Genomic DNA, 12876 nt, shown 5'->3' on the forward strand with positions numbered 1-12876 from the left:
CCGACGTCGCAAATCGGCATTGCGTTCTCTGTAGTCGCGTATCCTCGAATCCCGGTTAAGTACACACGAGGCGGCGAAGCGTCGCGGACTTGGTCGTTGCTTCGCCAAGAAAGAAGCTAACGGAGATTCGATTCGAAGCTCGAAGAATCGCGGGAATTTCAACACCAACTCTCGCTCTCCCGTTCGCCGACGCCGTCGCTCTCCTCGTCGCTCGGTTCCTCTCCGTACATGTCAGCCAGCTTCCGGAACCTCGGTCCAAAGTTCGACAAATAATTGAACTTGAGATCTCCGTCGTCGGTGCCTGTGGAAAGAAAGCATTCGCGGAGTTAATCGAGACCAGGCATTTCTCTGCGACCGGGGTGACTCTTTCTGTTTTTCCTTTTTGCACGTACACGAGGCCAAAGACGACAAGGAACCTTCGGAGTTGCCTTCACCCTCGTACGCGTAGTGCCTGACGTCGTCGAAGGGGTTCGTGTCTGGGTCTTTGTCGCAGCTCTCCTTCTTGCCGTCCAGGAAGCCACAAATGTCCGGTACTTCGTCGGGACCTTGAAGCGAAGAAAAAGCGGTAGAGGAGGAAGAGGAAGCGATCCGCGTTCGCGTCAACGGAATTCCAAGAAACTCTTCCTTTTTTTCTGTCCCACCTACGTACGTACGATTAGTTTAGTTTGGCTTCCCCTACTCACCACCACCTCTGCTCTGCAGGCCAACCGGTGTTATTTTCGAATCGATCGGCGGAGCGTCGTAGATAGTTCGAAGAACGTTCAAGTCGTAGCCGGTATCCACTTCGCCGCCACCTTCGTCTTCGTAATTGATGATATTTTCTCTGATGTCGTCCATATCCTTGTAGAGGTCGTCGGTTTTTCGTCTGTGCACCACCACGGCTAGCAACAGGATCAAGAGAATCGCGATGCAAACCAGGATCGCGACGATAAAGTTGGTATCGATCCCGAAAGAGACGGCCTTGGCCATTCCGTGGTCACAGCCAGGATCGGCGTTTCTCGATAACGAAGGCATTCCCAGATTGTACGTCTGAAGGAAAGCGAGGAAGAAACAGAAAGATATCGATACAGAAAGGTGTGAAACGAATTGCTAACGAATTTTCAACAAGGACGTTACATTTCCGTTGAAAGTCATGTTGCGTATGCAACCGACGAATCCTCGGTCGGTTGGCTTGTAATCCCATCCCAATTGGGAAGCTAGCTGCGCGAGGTTAGTCAGAGTACCACCAATCTGCATGGGGCTGTTCACGTTTAGGAATTCGTTCGATCCTTGTGGAGCAGTTAGGCTCATGCAAGCTGAGATACCGCAGTTGTCCACTTTCATCTCGATGGCCTGAGGGGAGAAAAGCGATGATTTTCGTCAGTCGATCGTCGATCGTCGATCGTCGATCGTCGATCGTGGAAAGAAAAATAAGCCGCTCTCACGTTTTTCGTGAAGTAGACGTCTATCCTGTGGCTCTTTCCATCGGTGAGCTTGATCTGGCGTTGATCGAGTCGCACGGTGCCCGTTCCGTAATCCATATAAAGAACCGCGTATCCCTGTTGAAGCTCCAGAGCCATAAAGTCTTGGATCGCGATCTTCGGGCTGTAGGTCATCGGACCGAAGTAAAAGACGAGACCGTTGTCGACGTGAGGCGTTATCTCGAGACCCAAATGAGAGTCGTCGCAGGCTTGGCCAGGCGGCGGCATGACGGCCCAACCGTCGCCGTAAAAGCCAATGCCGAGGAGTTCGCACCTTGGTCCCTCGAGGCCTGGCGGGCACTCGCATCTCTCGGCTAGAGGCGTGCCTCCGTTCAGGCAAACGATCGGCTCTGCCACGTGGCAGGTACACTGCGGATCCACTACAGCTCTGACGCCGACGAAGGTGCTGGTATTGGTATAGACTGGGGACGGAATGGTGCTGGCGTTCAAGTAGCTGCGACAAGTATCGTTACAGTGGAGTTTCTCGAACAGACACTCGTCGATGTTCACCAACAGGATATCCGTCTCCAATTCCCTCTCGATCTCTTTGGAATGCTGCGCGAGGATCGTGTTGAGCTTCTCGGGGGCGTAATAAGGACTGCCGTGGGCCGAGAATCGGACGTCGAGCAAGCTGTTGTTGTTGTGATGGGGAGAATGTAGCACCGTGAACACGTCCACGTTCTCGACCGACGTGTTCAGCATGTTCGCGATTCTTTCCTGGAATATCTCTTTCTTGCTGACGGCAGACTCGTCAGGTGCGACGAAATCCTCGGCGGTCATTCCGTAAAAACGGACCGAACCCGACCTGGACACCGCTTCCTCGGGTAGCTCCTTCACGGTGACGTTCACATAAGCGTCCACCTGATGCCGTGGTATGCGCACGCTGTGCTCGGTGACTAGGAACTTTAGGACGAACGTGTCGTTGGTAATACCCGGAAGCATGGTGATCATGCCTGTGGTCGAATTTAAATCGAAAGAGTCGTGCGACGAGGCCCAGGCGAAGTGTTTGTCCGGCAAGTCCCAGTCGTCGGAATCGTTCACGTACACCCTGCCGATCTCAGTTTTCGGCGCTTCACCTTTGTAATTGTAGACGAATATCGAACTCGATCCTTCGGACATCGCGTTGTCGTTCTCGTCGCCGATAATCACCGTCAGCGTGGACGTTCCGGTCATCGGTGGCTTACCGCTGTCCGTAATAGCTATGGGAATGTCGTAGCTCTTTCTCTTCTCTCTGTCGAACTGGACTCGCGCGAACAACTCGGCGTCACGGATCGTAAATTTCGCCTGGATCTCCGCGTCGGCGGTATTTTTGTCGATCTGGAAGTGAAACGGAGGTCCGTTCTCGTCCGAATCCCAGTCTCGAGCCTTCAGCTCCGTGATCTTCCCTGGAGGCTGGTTCTCCTTCCAGATCACGGGATACGGCATGTCGAGGAACGGTGCATTGTCGTTTATGTCGATCAACGTGATGTTCACCATTACCAGTTCCCGCAACGCGGTAGGAGCTCCGTCCTCGTCCCGCGCCATCACGATCATCTGAAACGGCAAACGGCCATCGCGATTCATCCTTGACCGAGAACTTGACTGGTCAAAAGGAGAAGTAGAAACTTACAGTCCACATGGAGTATCCGTTAGGTGCGTCTCTATCGAGAGGCTTCTTCAGGGTCATGCAGCCAGATTTGTTGATGCTGATCAGAGGTTGTTGATCCTCTTTCACGATGAAGTAGGCGATATGCTGATCGGCGCTCCTGTTCTTTATATCAGGGTCGTAGGCAACCACGACAGTGATGCAACCTGTAAGACGTTCGAGCTCGGTACGCTGTTCGATGGTAGGATTCTTGTCGAAGTTCTCGAATACCGGCGGATTGTCGTTAACGTTCTCGATAAAGATCTTGACCTGAGCGGTGTCGTTGTAGACGCCGTCGAACGCTCTGACGGTCAAGTTGTACTCGGTGATCTTCTCGTAATCGAGCGGCTTCTTCACGCGAATCTTTCCGGTGGTATCCTCGATGTAAAAGCTGTCGTCCGTGTTGCCGTATATGATGCTGTACGTGACCGGACTGGCAGTGTCCGAATCGAGAGCCTTGACCTCGGTGACGGGCTCGTTGATATTCGCGTTTTCGAGAATAGAGTTGGCGGTATAGACAGCCTGAGTGAAGTGAGGAGCATTGTCGTTTTTATCCGCAATTTCTATCCGAAACACTTGCTGACCCTTGTTGTGCTCGCCGGTCTTGAAGAGAGCGCTAGGAGAATTATCCACGGCGATTACCTTCACGTTGTACGTGTCTTCAACTTCTCTGTCGAAGGTGGTCAAAGTGGTGATGTTGCCGGTGTGCTTGTCGATGGCGAACAGATCCCGAAAGTTGTCCAATTCGTAAGTAACCTGAGGAGGAAAGATCGTAGGTAGGTCGTAGGTAGGTTACGATCATACATAGCCTCGATGGGCGTACCTGATTGTGAGCGGAAGTTCCGTCGGCGTCGATGGCTCGCACTTGCATCACGGGAACTCCCGATGGCTCGTTCTCGAGAACGCTACCCTTCTTCATCTCTCTGAACACCGGAATATTGTCGTTCACGTCCAGCACCTCGATGTCGATCACGGTCTCCGCAGCCAACTGGTTCTTGTTCTGCACGCGCACGATCAACGTGTACATCGTGTTGCTCTCGTAGTCGAGATGCTGGGAGAGTTTGATGTCGGCCTCGTCCTTGGTCGATTCCAGCCTAAATCTGTTCCCTTTGTTGGTTTGCTCGGTGGTGCCGGGAACCAGCTCGAACAAAAGACCGGTGTTATCACCGCTGTTCGAGACAGCTTTCAGCCGCACGATACTCGCGTCGAAGTCGCTAAAATTCTCTTGCAGTCGAATCGGTTCGGCGGGTCGTGGTAAAAACGCGGGAGCCTTCTTGTTCGACTCGACCACTCGAATATCCAAGTCGATTACGTTCGTCTTGGGATTTATACCTTGATCCTCCGCTGTTGCGGTCATGCTGAACTTGTGCTCGGGATTCCTCTGGAAAAAGAAACAACAGACGATTGGACGTGTTTCGCCTCTTCTTCCTCCCTCGTGCAGATCCGACACTCACGTCGATCGTTTTATTCAGGAATATCACACCGGTGTTGCGATCTATTCGAAAGTAGACCCCGTCTTCCGCCTTTTTCGGAGACAAGCTGTAATAGACGACGGAATTGTTGCCGTCGTCGATGTCTGTCGCGGACACTCTCATCACTTCGCGTCCCAGAGGCAAATCTTGCGGCACGGACTCGGTGTATGCCTAAAAAGCAAAATTTTTCCTTCGCTCGAAACAACGCTCCCTCTTTTCCTTCCTCCCTTTCACCTCCTTCTCTTTCTCTTTTTCTCTGTATCTTGCTACGGAAAAAACTACGCGTGCATGGTGAAAAAAGCCGCGACACGATCGGTAGGATCGCGTGGTTCGATCCAACCGTTCGATCGCGCAAGCGTTCGACTGCTAAACAGAAGAAGCAACACATGTAACGCATTCCCATTCACATTCGCATTCCCACAAGGTGAACGAAAAAGGAAACGGAAAAACGGAAAAAGAAAAACATGGAGATATATACGTGTATATATGTATATGTATGTACACCGGAAAATTCGAGACCAACCTTCCACACGTATCCACGAAAGACCTGGATTTGAGAGAAAAAAAAAAGAAAAAGAAAGAAATCGAAGCAAGAGGTGGCGGTTAGTGTAGTAGCAGAGTCGTAGATCGTAAAAGAAGGTGAGAGAAGATCGAAGAACGCTACCGCGCGTTCGTCGATGGGAGATTCGATTGGTCCGGGAAACGGTATGAGAAGAGGTATGTATCGGGGCTCGAGCACGTACCACTTTGTCGAAAACGGGGGAATTGTCGTTGACATCTTCGATGGTCACTTTGAAGGTGCACACGTCGTCTAATTGTGGCCGGCCGTTGTCGGTAGCGAGAACGGTCAGGTAGGCCTCTTTCTCTCGAGCAGGCTCGTCCCTGTCCAACACCTGAGTCGTCCTGATCAGCCCCGTTCTGTTGTTGATCTCGAACTTTAGCTTCTCGCCAGGAGCTGTTACGAAGCTGTACGTGATCGTGCCTGCGGAAGGATAAACGAAGGTAAGGCCGCGGGCCTTATCGTACACGTATCGTACGGGGATCGTAGGCGTACCTCCGTCGTCGGGATGGTCCCTATCTTCGGCGTGCACTTGAATTACCACGGTGCCCACAGGCTCTTCCTCTTTCACCACAGGCGCGTAATTCGAACAATTGGAGAAGACCGGTTTGTGATTGTGGTTTTCATCTTGCTGCATCTGCGGAAACACAAGGGAATTCTTCTCTCTTTTTCTTCACAGACCACCGATCGAAAACCACTCACCGTTAATTCCTCCTCGATCGAGAGTTGCGATCGTGCGTCCAGGTGTCTCGAATGCCTCAATCTGGTTGCATCGGCTGAAACAAAATCTCCTTTTGAGAATCTCCTTTCTATTGCAATAGCTAAGCGCGGAAGAACACGATCGCCTGAAAGCTTTCGATTTGCGCAAGAGTGCGATAAATAAAATAATCGAGAGGAAAAGACGGGCGGCGTCGACGTCGCGCTTCGCCACCAAACCGCTTAATAATTATTTCACGGACGTCGAATTTCGCTCTGTCTTCCAAGTCGTTTCCAAGTCTTTGATCGTTCCTCGATCGTTCTCTAAACGAAGTACACCGTCGGATATTCCGTCGATCAGATTCATGGAATTTCTCGGGTACATGTTATACTCCTACTAGCTGTTGTCTGAAAGGTGAAAACGATATCGATACCGTACATTATAATCGGAGCATGGGTTCAGGCCTACGGCAGAGCTTACGCTGGAGGCGAAGGAACGCGCGCGTAACCATCGGAGAATTGAAATCGTTTCGATTCGAGGACGCGTCGAAAACGCGATGAAAAGTCGCGGCTTAGTCGTGGCTTAGCGAGCTTAGAGAGAATGTAGGTGAAACGGTAGGCGATGGGTACGCTAACCACCCCTAGAAAGCTTGCTGGTCTACGCGCGCGGGGGTTAACCTACTTTCGTTCGAGTTCACCCCGACGAGGCGAGGCTTCGCAAATCGGACCACCACCACCACCACCACCACCACCACCACAAATTGTCCTCGCCGAAAGCGCGAAACGAGAACGATCCTAGCGGTTTCCTCGAAACTGATTACGCAAGGAGAAGGAGCCTTCGGGGACGACGTTTAATCTGGATCGTGGTGGTGCGACGTAGCCTGTAATCCGGTGCGATAATGCACTTGATTCGATTACCGTTGCGCTTCGATCGCGCTCAAGACAGGCTGCAACCTGATAATATCGGCCGCCTCTTTGCAATATAGAGAGTTACGAGTATACAAGTGGAGGCAGCAGCGTCCACCACGAGTTTAGCAGGTTCCCGTCGACGCGACGACGCTTTCCTGCAACGCAGCTTAATTGCTTCTGACCGAGGCGACGCGATCTCGTTCGCCCGCCGTAGGAAAACACGTCCGCTCGAATTATTCGTTCGCCTTTTCTTCTAGCGCTGCTAGCGCGAAGAAACGTCTCGATTGTTCGCGCGTCGCTCCACCGCGAGCGCAATTCCCCTTAGGATAATTGCACCGACCGTTTCATTTTCCAGATTAACAGAGTGCGCTACCAATCACTCTGCTCGACGATTCAATTTTCATTAACCAAACGCCGCGGTGGCGGCCTCTCGTTCGAAACTCTATATTCTTTACATTCGAAAGAATCGTCGAACGAGCTGCTGGTTCGTTCGTCCCCGCCTCGACATCCAACCTCCCTCCTTCCTTCCACCCTCGCCGACTCTTGACACCACGAGCGGCAAACCCTCTTCTTCTCGTCTACTTTCCAACCCTCTCCGGTTCGTTCGCGCTCAACTACGCTCTCGTTACACCGTTCCTACCTACCCTTGATTGCCAAAGAAACCAATAACGTGAAAGTCCTCCTACTCCCTCTATCATTATCCGGAAAAGTTCCGTGGACGTTCACCGTCGCCTCTCTGTCCAGTGAGAAAGGTCGAAAATCGTCGAAAATCGTCGAAAATCGTCGAAAATCGTCGGTTAAAATCGTCGGTTAAAAGAACTCGCAAAAGGTTTTTCCATCTTTCGATCACAGTCGACGCGAGAAAGGGTAAAACCGAAGGTTGACGAATCGTCGATTTTTCCACAGGCCTTCGACAATAGTACTCGAAAAGAGTTAACAGCGACAGGACCGCCGGAGCGATTTGCTCCGCGTGGCCGTTCGCATTTTTCCGGTTTATCGGGAATTCGGAAAAACGGGCCACCTGTTGCGGTGGAAAGAAATGGCGCGTCGTTTGCAACTTTCCTCCGCGTTTCCTCGCGTGCCGTGTTCCCTGAGAATTCGCACGCACGATAGCGACGAACGCAGAGAGGACTCTATCCGGTTGTTGGAGGGAATTGGTACGTTGGAACGAAGCGATTTCCATGCTGCTAATTATCTGGTGTTTCGCGAGGTCGCGCGTCACGGAATATCGCGTGGTATCGTGGCCCGCGTACAGACGCACCCTCCCTATCGACCGATATCGAACGCGTTCAAAGGCAGGCAATTGCATCAAAGAGCCCCCATTGTCGCGACGGCCAGTTTTAGCTCCACGTTGATAACGCGTCCGGTCGCTTTGGGAACGACGTCGTGCTGCACGCATCATCCCAGCCGAGTGGCTCTCTCGATCGCTCGATCGAGCTCCGACGATTCCAGATCTGTTCGCCGTATTTCTCGACAATACGTGCCCGTAATAAAATACAATACCGGGTACATATATCCCCGCTTTCCCTCTACGTGTGTTTGCTCGAGCAGGTAGAAAGAACGATGCTCGGGGGAATGTGAAATTTGCGTGGACGTGTTCGCAACGGCCGAGAAGCAGGTGAAGCGAAATCGAAGCGCGTGATAACGAACAACGGACCTTTTCGGACCAGTTTATCGCGCGAACGCCGTTCAACGATAACAGCTGCGAAAGAGTAGAAAGAGTCTCAACCGTACGATTTCAACCGTACAACCGTCGAGCAGGCCAACAGAATCGCAGACGAAAAGCTCGAAGCGCAATCGAATCTTCGATTTTCTCCATTCTACCCACTTTACGGGCAACGAACTTTCCATTCGGATTCACCGCGAAGGATTACCAGAAGGATTTAGCTTGCGCTAAGTAGCTTAGCTTGTTGATCCGTTACCCCTTCTGCTCCGACAGACACGCGTACGTTCCAAGTGTGATATTGGATTGCGATAGGTTCCTACGGATCTCGCTTCCTCGAAAATCGCTTGCCTCGAGTTCCCTAATCCGTCCTGCGCGGCGCGACGGCGGTCGTGTCTTGGCTAGTCTGGCAAGTATTTCAGGATGATCCGCGAAGAATCGCGCGCAACGATCGTAACGAATAAGCAGACGAGGAGAGCAGACAGTTGGAACGAAGAGAAAGCGACGAAGGAAGCCTCCTGCCGGGGGCATGAGGTTAAAGGGTTGGCACGCGTTTCTTGCGCGGCTAGTTATCGAGCGAGAAAACGCCTTCATTCGCGGGAATTCCTTGGCTCGTTAGAGCGAATTGCGGTTAATCCGCAAAATCGAGGCGAGAAGCGCGTGGGTCCGGTTGAACGCGATCGTATCGTGGCGAACACGTCGAGTAGCAACGACCGAGGACAGAGAAAAAACGTCCGAAGGGAAACGACAGCTTAATCCTTGTCACGAGGAGAAAAGAAAGGGTAAATCGCTCGCAACAAAGGTTTAATAACGCGGCATAGAGCATTCCTTTTGTGTTTCCCGTGCCGGTCAACATCAGCCATATTGGGGGTAACATTTTCATCAAGGTTTTACAGTCGGTCGTTGCATATTGTATTACTTTTCCTATTCCCGTTTCAAAACCGTCCGGACAACAGACAGAGAGAGATGCTATTACCCCTGCTCTCTTTGCCCAACGAGATTAAACTGTAAACGACCAGTTGTATCCAACAAAGGTGTTCCGTTTTTTTCTTTCTTTCTCTCTCTTTTCCACCATTCCTCCTCGTTGTTCAAGAATTTTAATCTCCTCCGTTGACCAACGGGAGGAAGAAGCGTGGCTGAGAGAAATTGTTTTCGAAAGCAACCGTGACGTGACGGAGGACGGTAGAATAAACTCAACCGCGATCGTTGATAATCGGATTAATCGGTCGGGATGCGATGGGACTTTGCCCGTTCGAATCGAGTGTGAATCGAAACGCCGCGTCGTCTATTCTTTCTCTAAGCTAGATCCTCTCTGGTCAGCCTGGACCGCGCAAATATTTCGAGTTTGCTCCAGTTGACCGGTGATGGAAGCCGCGGTGGCGATAGCTGTGGCTATGGCGGTGGCGGTGGCGGTGACGGTGGTCGAGCTACAAAAGGCGACCGAATGACAGGGCCGTCGCGCTCTGCTGTTCCGTGCCGAGAGTTCGCGAATATGTAATTACAGGGCACCGTGACGCGCCTCTCTCCTTCTTGGACGGGGCTCGTCCGCAGGAATAACAGCGAACGGTAAGGGTAGGCCATGTACAAATCACGCCTGCTTATCTACGCGGCGCAGTGGAGTCTCATCGAAAACAGAGAATCGCAGATTTGTCGTTGCCCATCCCGTTCCCTTGCCGTCTCGAAATTACCAAGTTTGCCCTACATGTGCTTAGTTATTACGCGAGGAAGTGAACGTTTGTCGTGACGTACGTACGGGGGAAAAGCTACAACATACCAGCAGTAACGGTGACACAAATCGCATTTTTACCAGGATGCCACGCGGCGAATCTACGGTTGGCCAGCGATGCACGTAACGAGCCTGCATCGACGTGGCACTGGCGCAGATGCGGTGCGTGTGTTTTTGTGATTTGCCAGAGGCGCAATTTCCCGCATCAACTTGCGATAATTTATGCCGGCGAAAATTCCCACGGGTGCCAGCCCGCGCGCGGTCCACTCTACCGAGACGTCAGTCGATCCGGAAAATTCTGCCGGTGTCCGATGTCCGATTCGAACTATGCGAGAAATTATGAGCCGTTACGTGCGAAAGTTGCACGATAACCCGCTAATCGAGAGTGCCTTGGTCCGGCGGCTACGATCGATCCGAGACGCGCGCGCGAATCCCACATGTTGCGAGAGGGGACGCAAGAGAGATTTGCGAACGAAATAATCGAATAATTCGACGATCCCCGTCCGGGAACGGCAGGCCTAATGGTTTTTTGTCCATGCGGACAGATTTTGCAGGAGGACGAGAGGGTGGCAACGGAATTTCATTTGGCCACGAATTTGAAGCGGAAGGGGCGCGAGAATTCAGAAGGGGACGATAAATAGGATTGTCGGAGGTAGGACAGGCGGAACAACGGGGTTGTTGCAGAAAGGACGAACCAGCTCTGGTTCGAAAAATATCGCGACTACGAGGCATCCTGTCGTCGCCAGTTTGGAAAGCATGCCAGCATGCTATTTGCCCGCATCCTCTATATCTCCTGGTCGTATCGCCTCGTCCTCGTCGCCGTCGTCGTCACTTTTAACGAAACTTTACGGCCGCGAAACTTGCCGACGTTTATCCGAAAGGATGGGACGAGTCTGCGCGTAATTTTCCAACGAGCACGACGTTGTTTCGCGATTCCGTTTCGCTTTTGCGTGCGTGCGTGGGTGGGTGATAAACGGGCCTTCCGCCGCGTCGTCCGAGCTGCGGAATGGTCTGCTCCCCTTGCGGAAAAGAAGAGAAGCGCAGAGAGGGGAGACCGAGGCGAAGGAGATTTTATGAAACGCGGCAACCAGAAATTAGGACCCTTATTCGTCTACCGTTCAAATCCGGCTTAACGACGATACCTATTCCAGATACAATAGAGGGCCGTTCCTTCGACCGGAAGAGGCTCTTCTCCCCACCCTTCTGCCTGATATATGCCTAATAGGGGACGCTTTGCTCGGGGAATTATGAAACCCTCGAAACCGTGGATGTTGCGAGCCAACCATTTTCTTCCGCGGAGCTTAAAAACCTGCGAAAAGTTGGAGCTAAATCTGCCGACTAATCGACGGACGATTCTGGCAAAGAATCTCTTTCATTGGAGAAACTCGTGACCCCGGAATCACCATGCTCCTACTTCCGTCTCAACTTCAAAATAAAAAATTCCACGGAACGCTCCTCCGTCCCTGCGACTTCCCTCTCCTCTGGAGCTCTTTAAATCGTCGAACGAGAAAGGCGAATGGACGGTGGATGGAACGAATGATTTCGCGTCAATCGGGTTTTGTTGGTGCGCAAGATTAAATCTGTACGTGGCTGGCGCGATATCGCAGCCAGGCGCAGCTACGAAATTGAACAAAATTCCATTTCCATTTTGCCGCGCAACAAAGACTCGAAATATCGCGATCTCGTAAACCGACCACGCGCGCGCGCCTGCGACAACACTGTGCCGAACGATAAACGCCCTTTTTCCAATTCCGGCACGCGAGCAACATCTCGTCGCTTGGTTTCACGTTGCCGGCGAATTTCGTGGAGGGCGGACGTATGATGTCCGGCTACCACGTAGGATACGACGCTGCGTCACGACCTTTGGAACAGGCGTATGCTATGCAAATGGAATCAATTTGCGAGTCGGTGGGCGTCGCCGGTTCGTGGACAGGCCACCCTCTCCCTCTCACCCTCGACTCTATCTTAACTCGCTGCTACTCCACCCCGCAGAAAAACGGGTACATCCGCTGAAAGGAAAGGTCGAGGGTTAGGGGAGGAAAAGACGAAGCGGCAGCGTCGGTGTGATTTAATATCGTAAAACAGACAGTAACATGGTGTGTTAGGTCCCGCAGGATCTGCAAGCTGAAGGGGAACCCCTGCTGTTTCCCTGTGGCTCGTACACACCACTCAAATACTAGCCTATTCCTCCCCAAGCCTACCGCCGCTCACACCCTTGCACCGTGCACCGTATATACGTGTAATCTCGACCAAGATCGTGGTGTTTCGAAATTCGCCGTTGCCGGAAACCGTAACACCCGATCGCTCCCGTTCCCACGGTTTTCGCAGTCGGCCGGTAGAGAAATCGAAGGGAGAAGTTTGTTCGGCGCGCAAACGATCGATCGATCGACGACCCGCCAACTGCTTTCGATTTCAGCGGCGTTACGCCGTCTCCTTCGATCGTAGATTGCCTCGCGTCCGACTCGGTGACACGGAGGTTTCCCTTTCGAAGCGTCGATTTCGACGGGCTCGACTGCTCTCGACTGCTCTCGACTGCTCTCGACTGCTCTCGACAGGTTATAAGCGCGGAATTGTTTCATTGACGAAGGCCTTTTCCTGCTCTTCCCGAGTCTAAGAGACGCGCGTCCGGTGGCGATCGATCGTCTTAACTGGGTCGAATTAACTTCTCGGTCAGAGGTTGGAAAGTGGAAAAAGAGTGTTTTCCACACGCGAGTTTCTACAACAGAGAGGGCGAACGAGCCGGGGTAGGGCCAGGGTAGGGCAGAGG

General features: G+C 52.3%; 1 protein-coding gene across 1 annotated transcript in view; it reads right to left on the minus strand.

Moving 5' to 3' along the window:
* Positions 1 to 41: 41 nt before the first annotated feature.
* Positions 42 to 12876, minus strand: part of LOC108577969 (DE-cadherin) — a 26996-nt gene continuing 14161 nt past the window's right edge. Inside the window, exons 2-12 of the mRNA XM_017941209.1 lie at positions 5818 to 5891; positions 5611 to 5752; positions 5300 to 5538; positions 4539 to 4727; positions 3908 to 4465; positions 3070 to 3840; positions 1425 to 2993; positions 1117 to 1332; positions 684 to 1029; positions 393 to 545; positions 42 to 301 (exon numbers count right to left, since the gene is read on the minus strand). Of these exons, the coding sequence (XP_017796698.1) occupies positions 159 to 301; positions 393 to 545; positions 684 to 1029; positions 1117 to 1332; positions 1425 to 2993; positions 3070 to 3840; positions 3908 to 4465; positions 4539 to 4727; positions 5300 to 5538; positions 5611 to 5752; positions 5818 to 5891 (4400 nt within the window). The 3' untranslated portion in view covers positions 42 to 158. The remainder of the gene's footprint in view (positions 302 to 392; positions 546 to 683; positions 1030 to 1116; positions 1333 to 1424; positions 2994 to 3069; positions 3841 to 3907; positions 4466 to 4538; positions 4728 to 5299; positions 5539 to 5610; positions 5753 to 5817; positions 5892 to 12876) is intronic.

This window comes from Habropoda laboriosa, unplaced genomic scaffold, assembly GCF_001263275.1.
Source record: "Habropoda laboriosa isolate 0110345459 unplaced genomic scaffold, ASM126327v1 scaffold801, whole genome shotgun sequence".
Taxonomy (NCBI): domain Eukaryota; kingdom Metazoa; phylum Arthropoda; class Insecta; order Hymenoptera; family Apidae; genus Habropoda; species Habropoda laboriosa.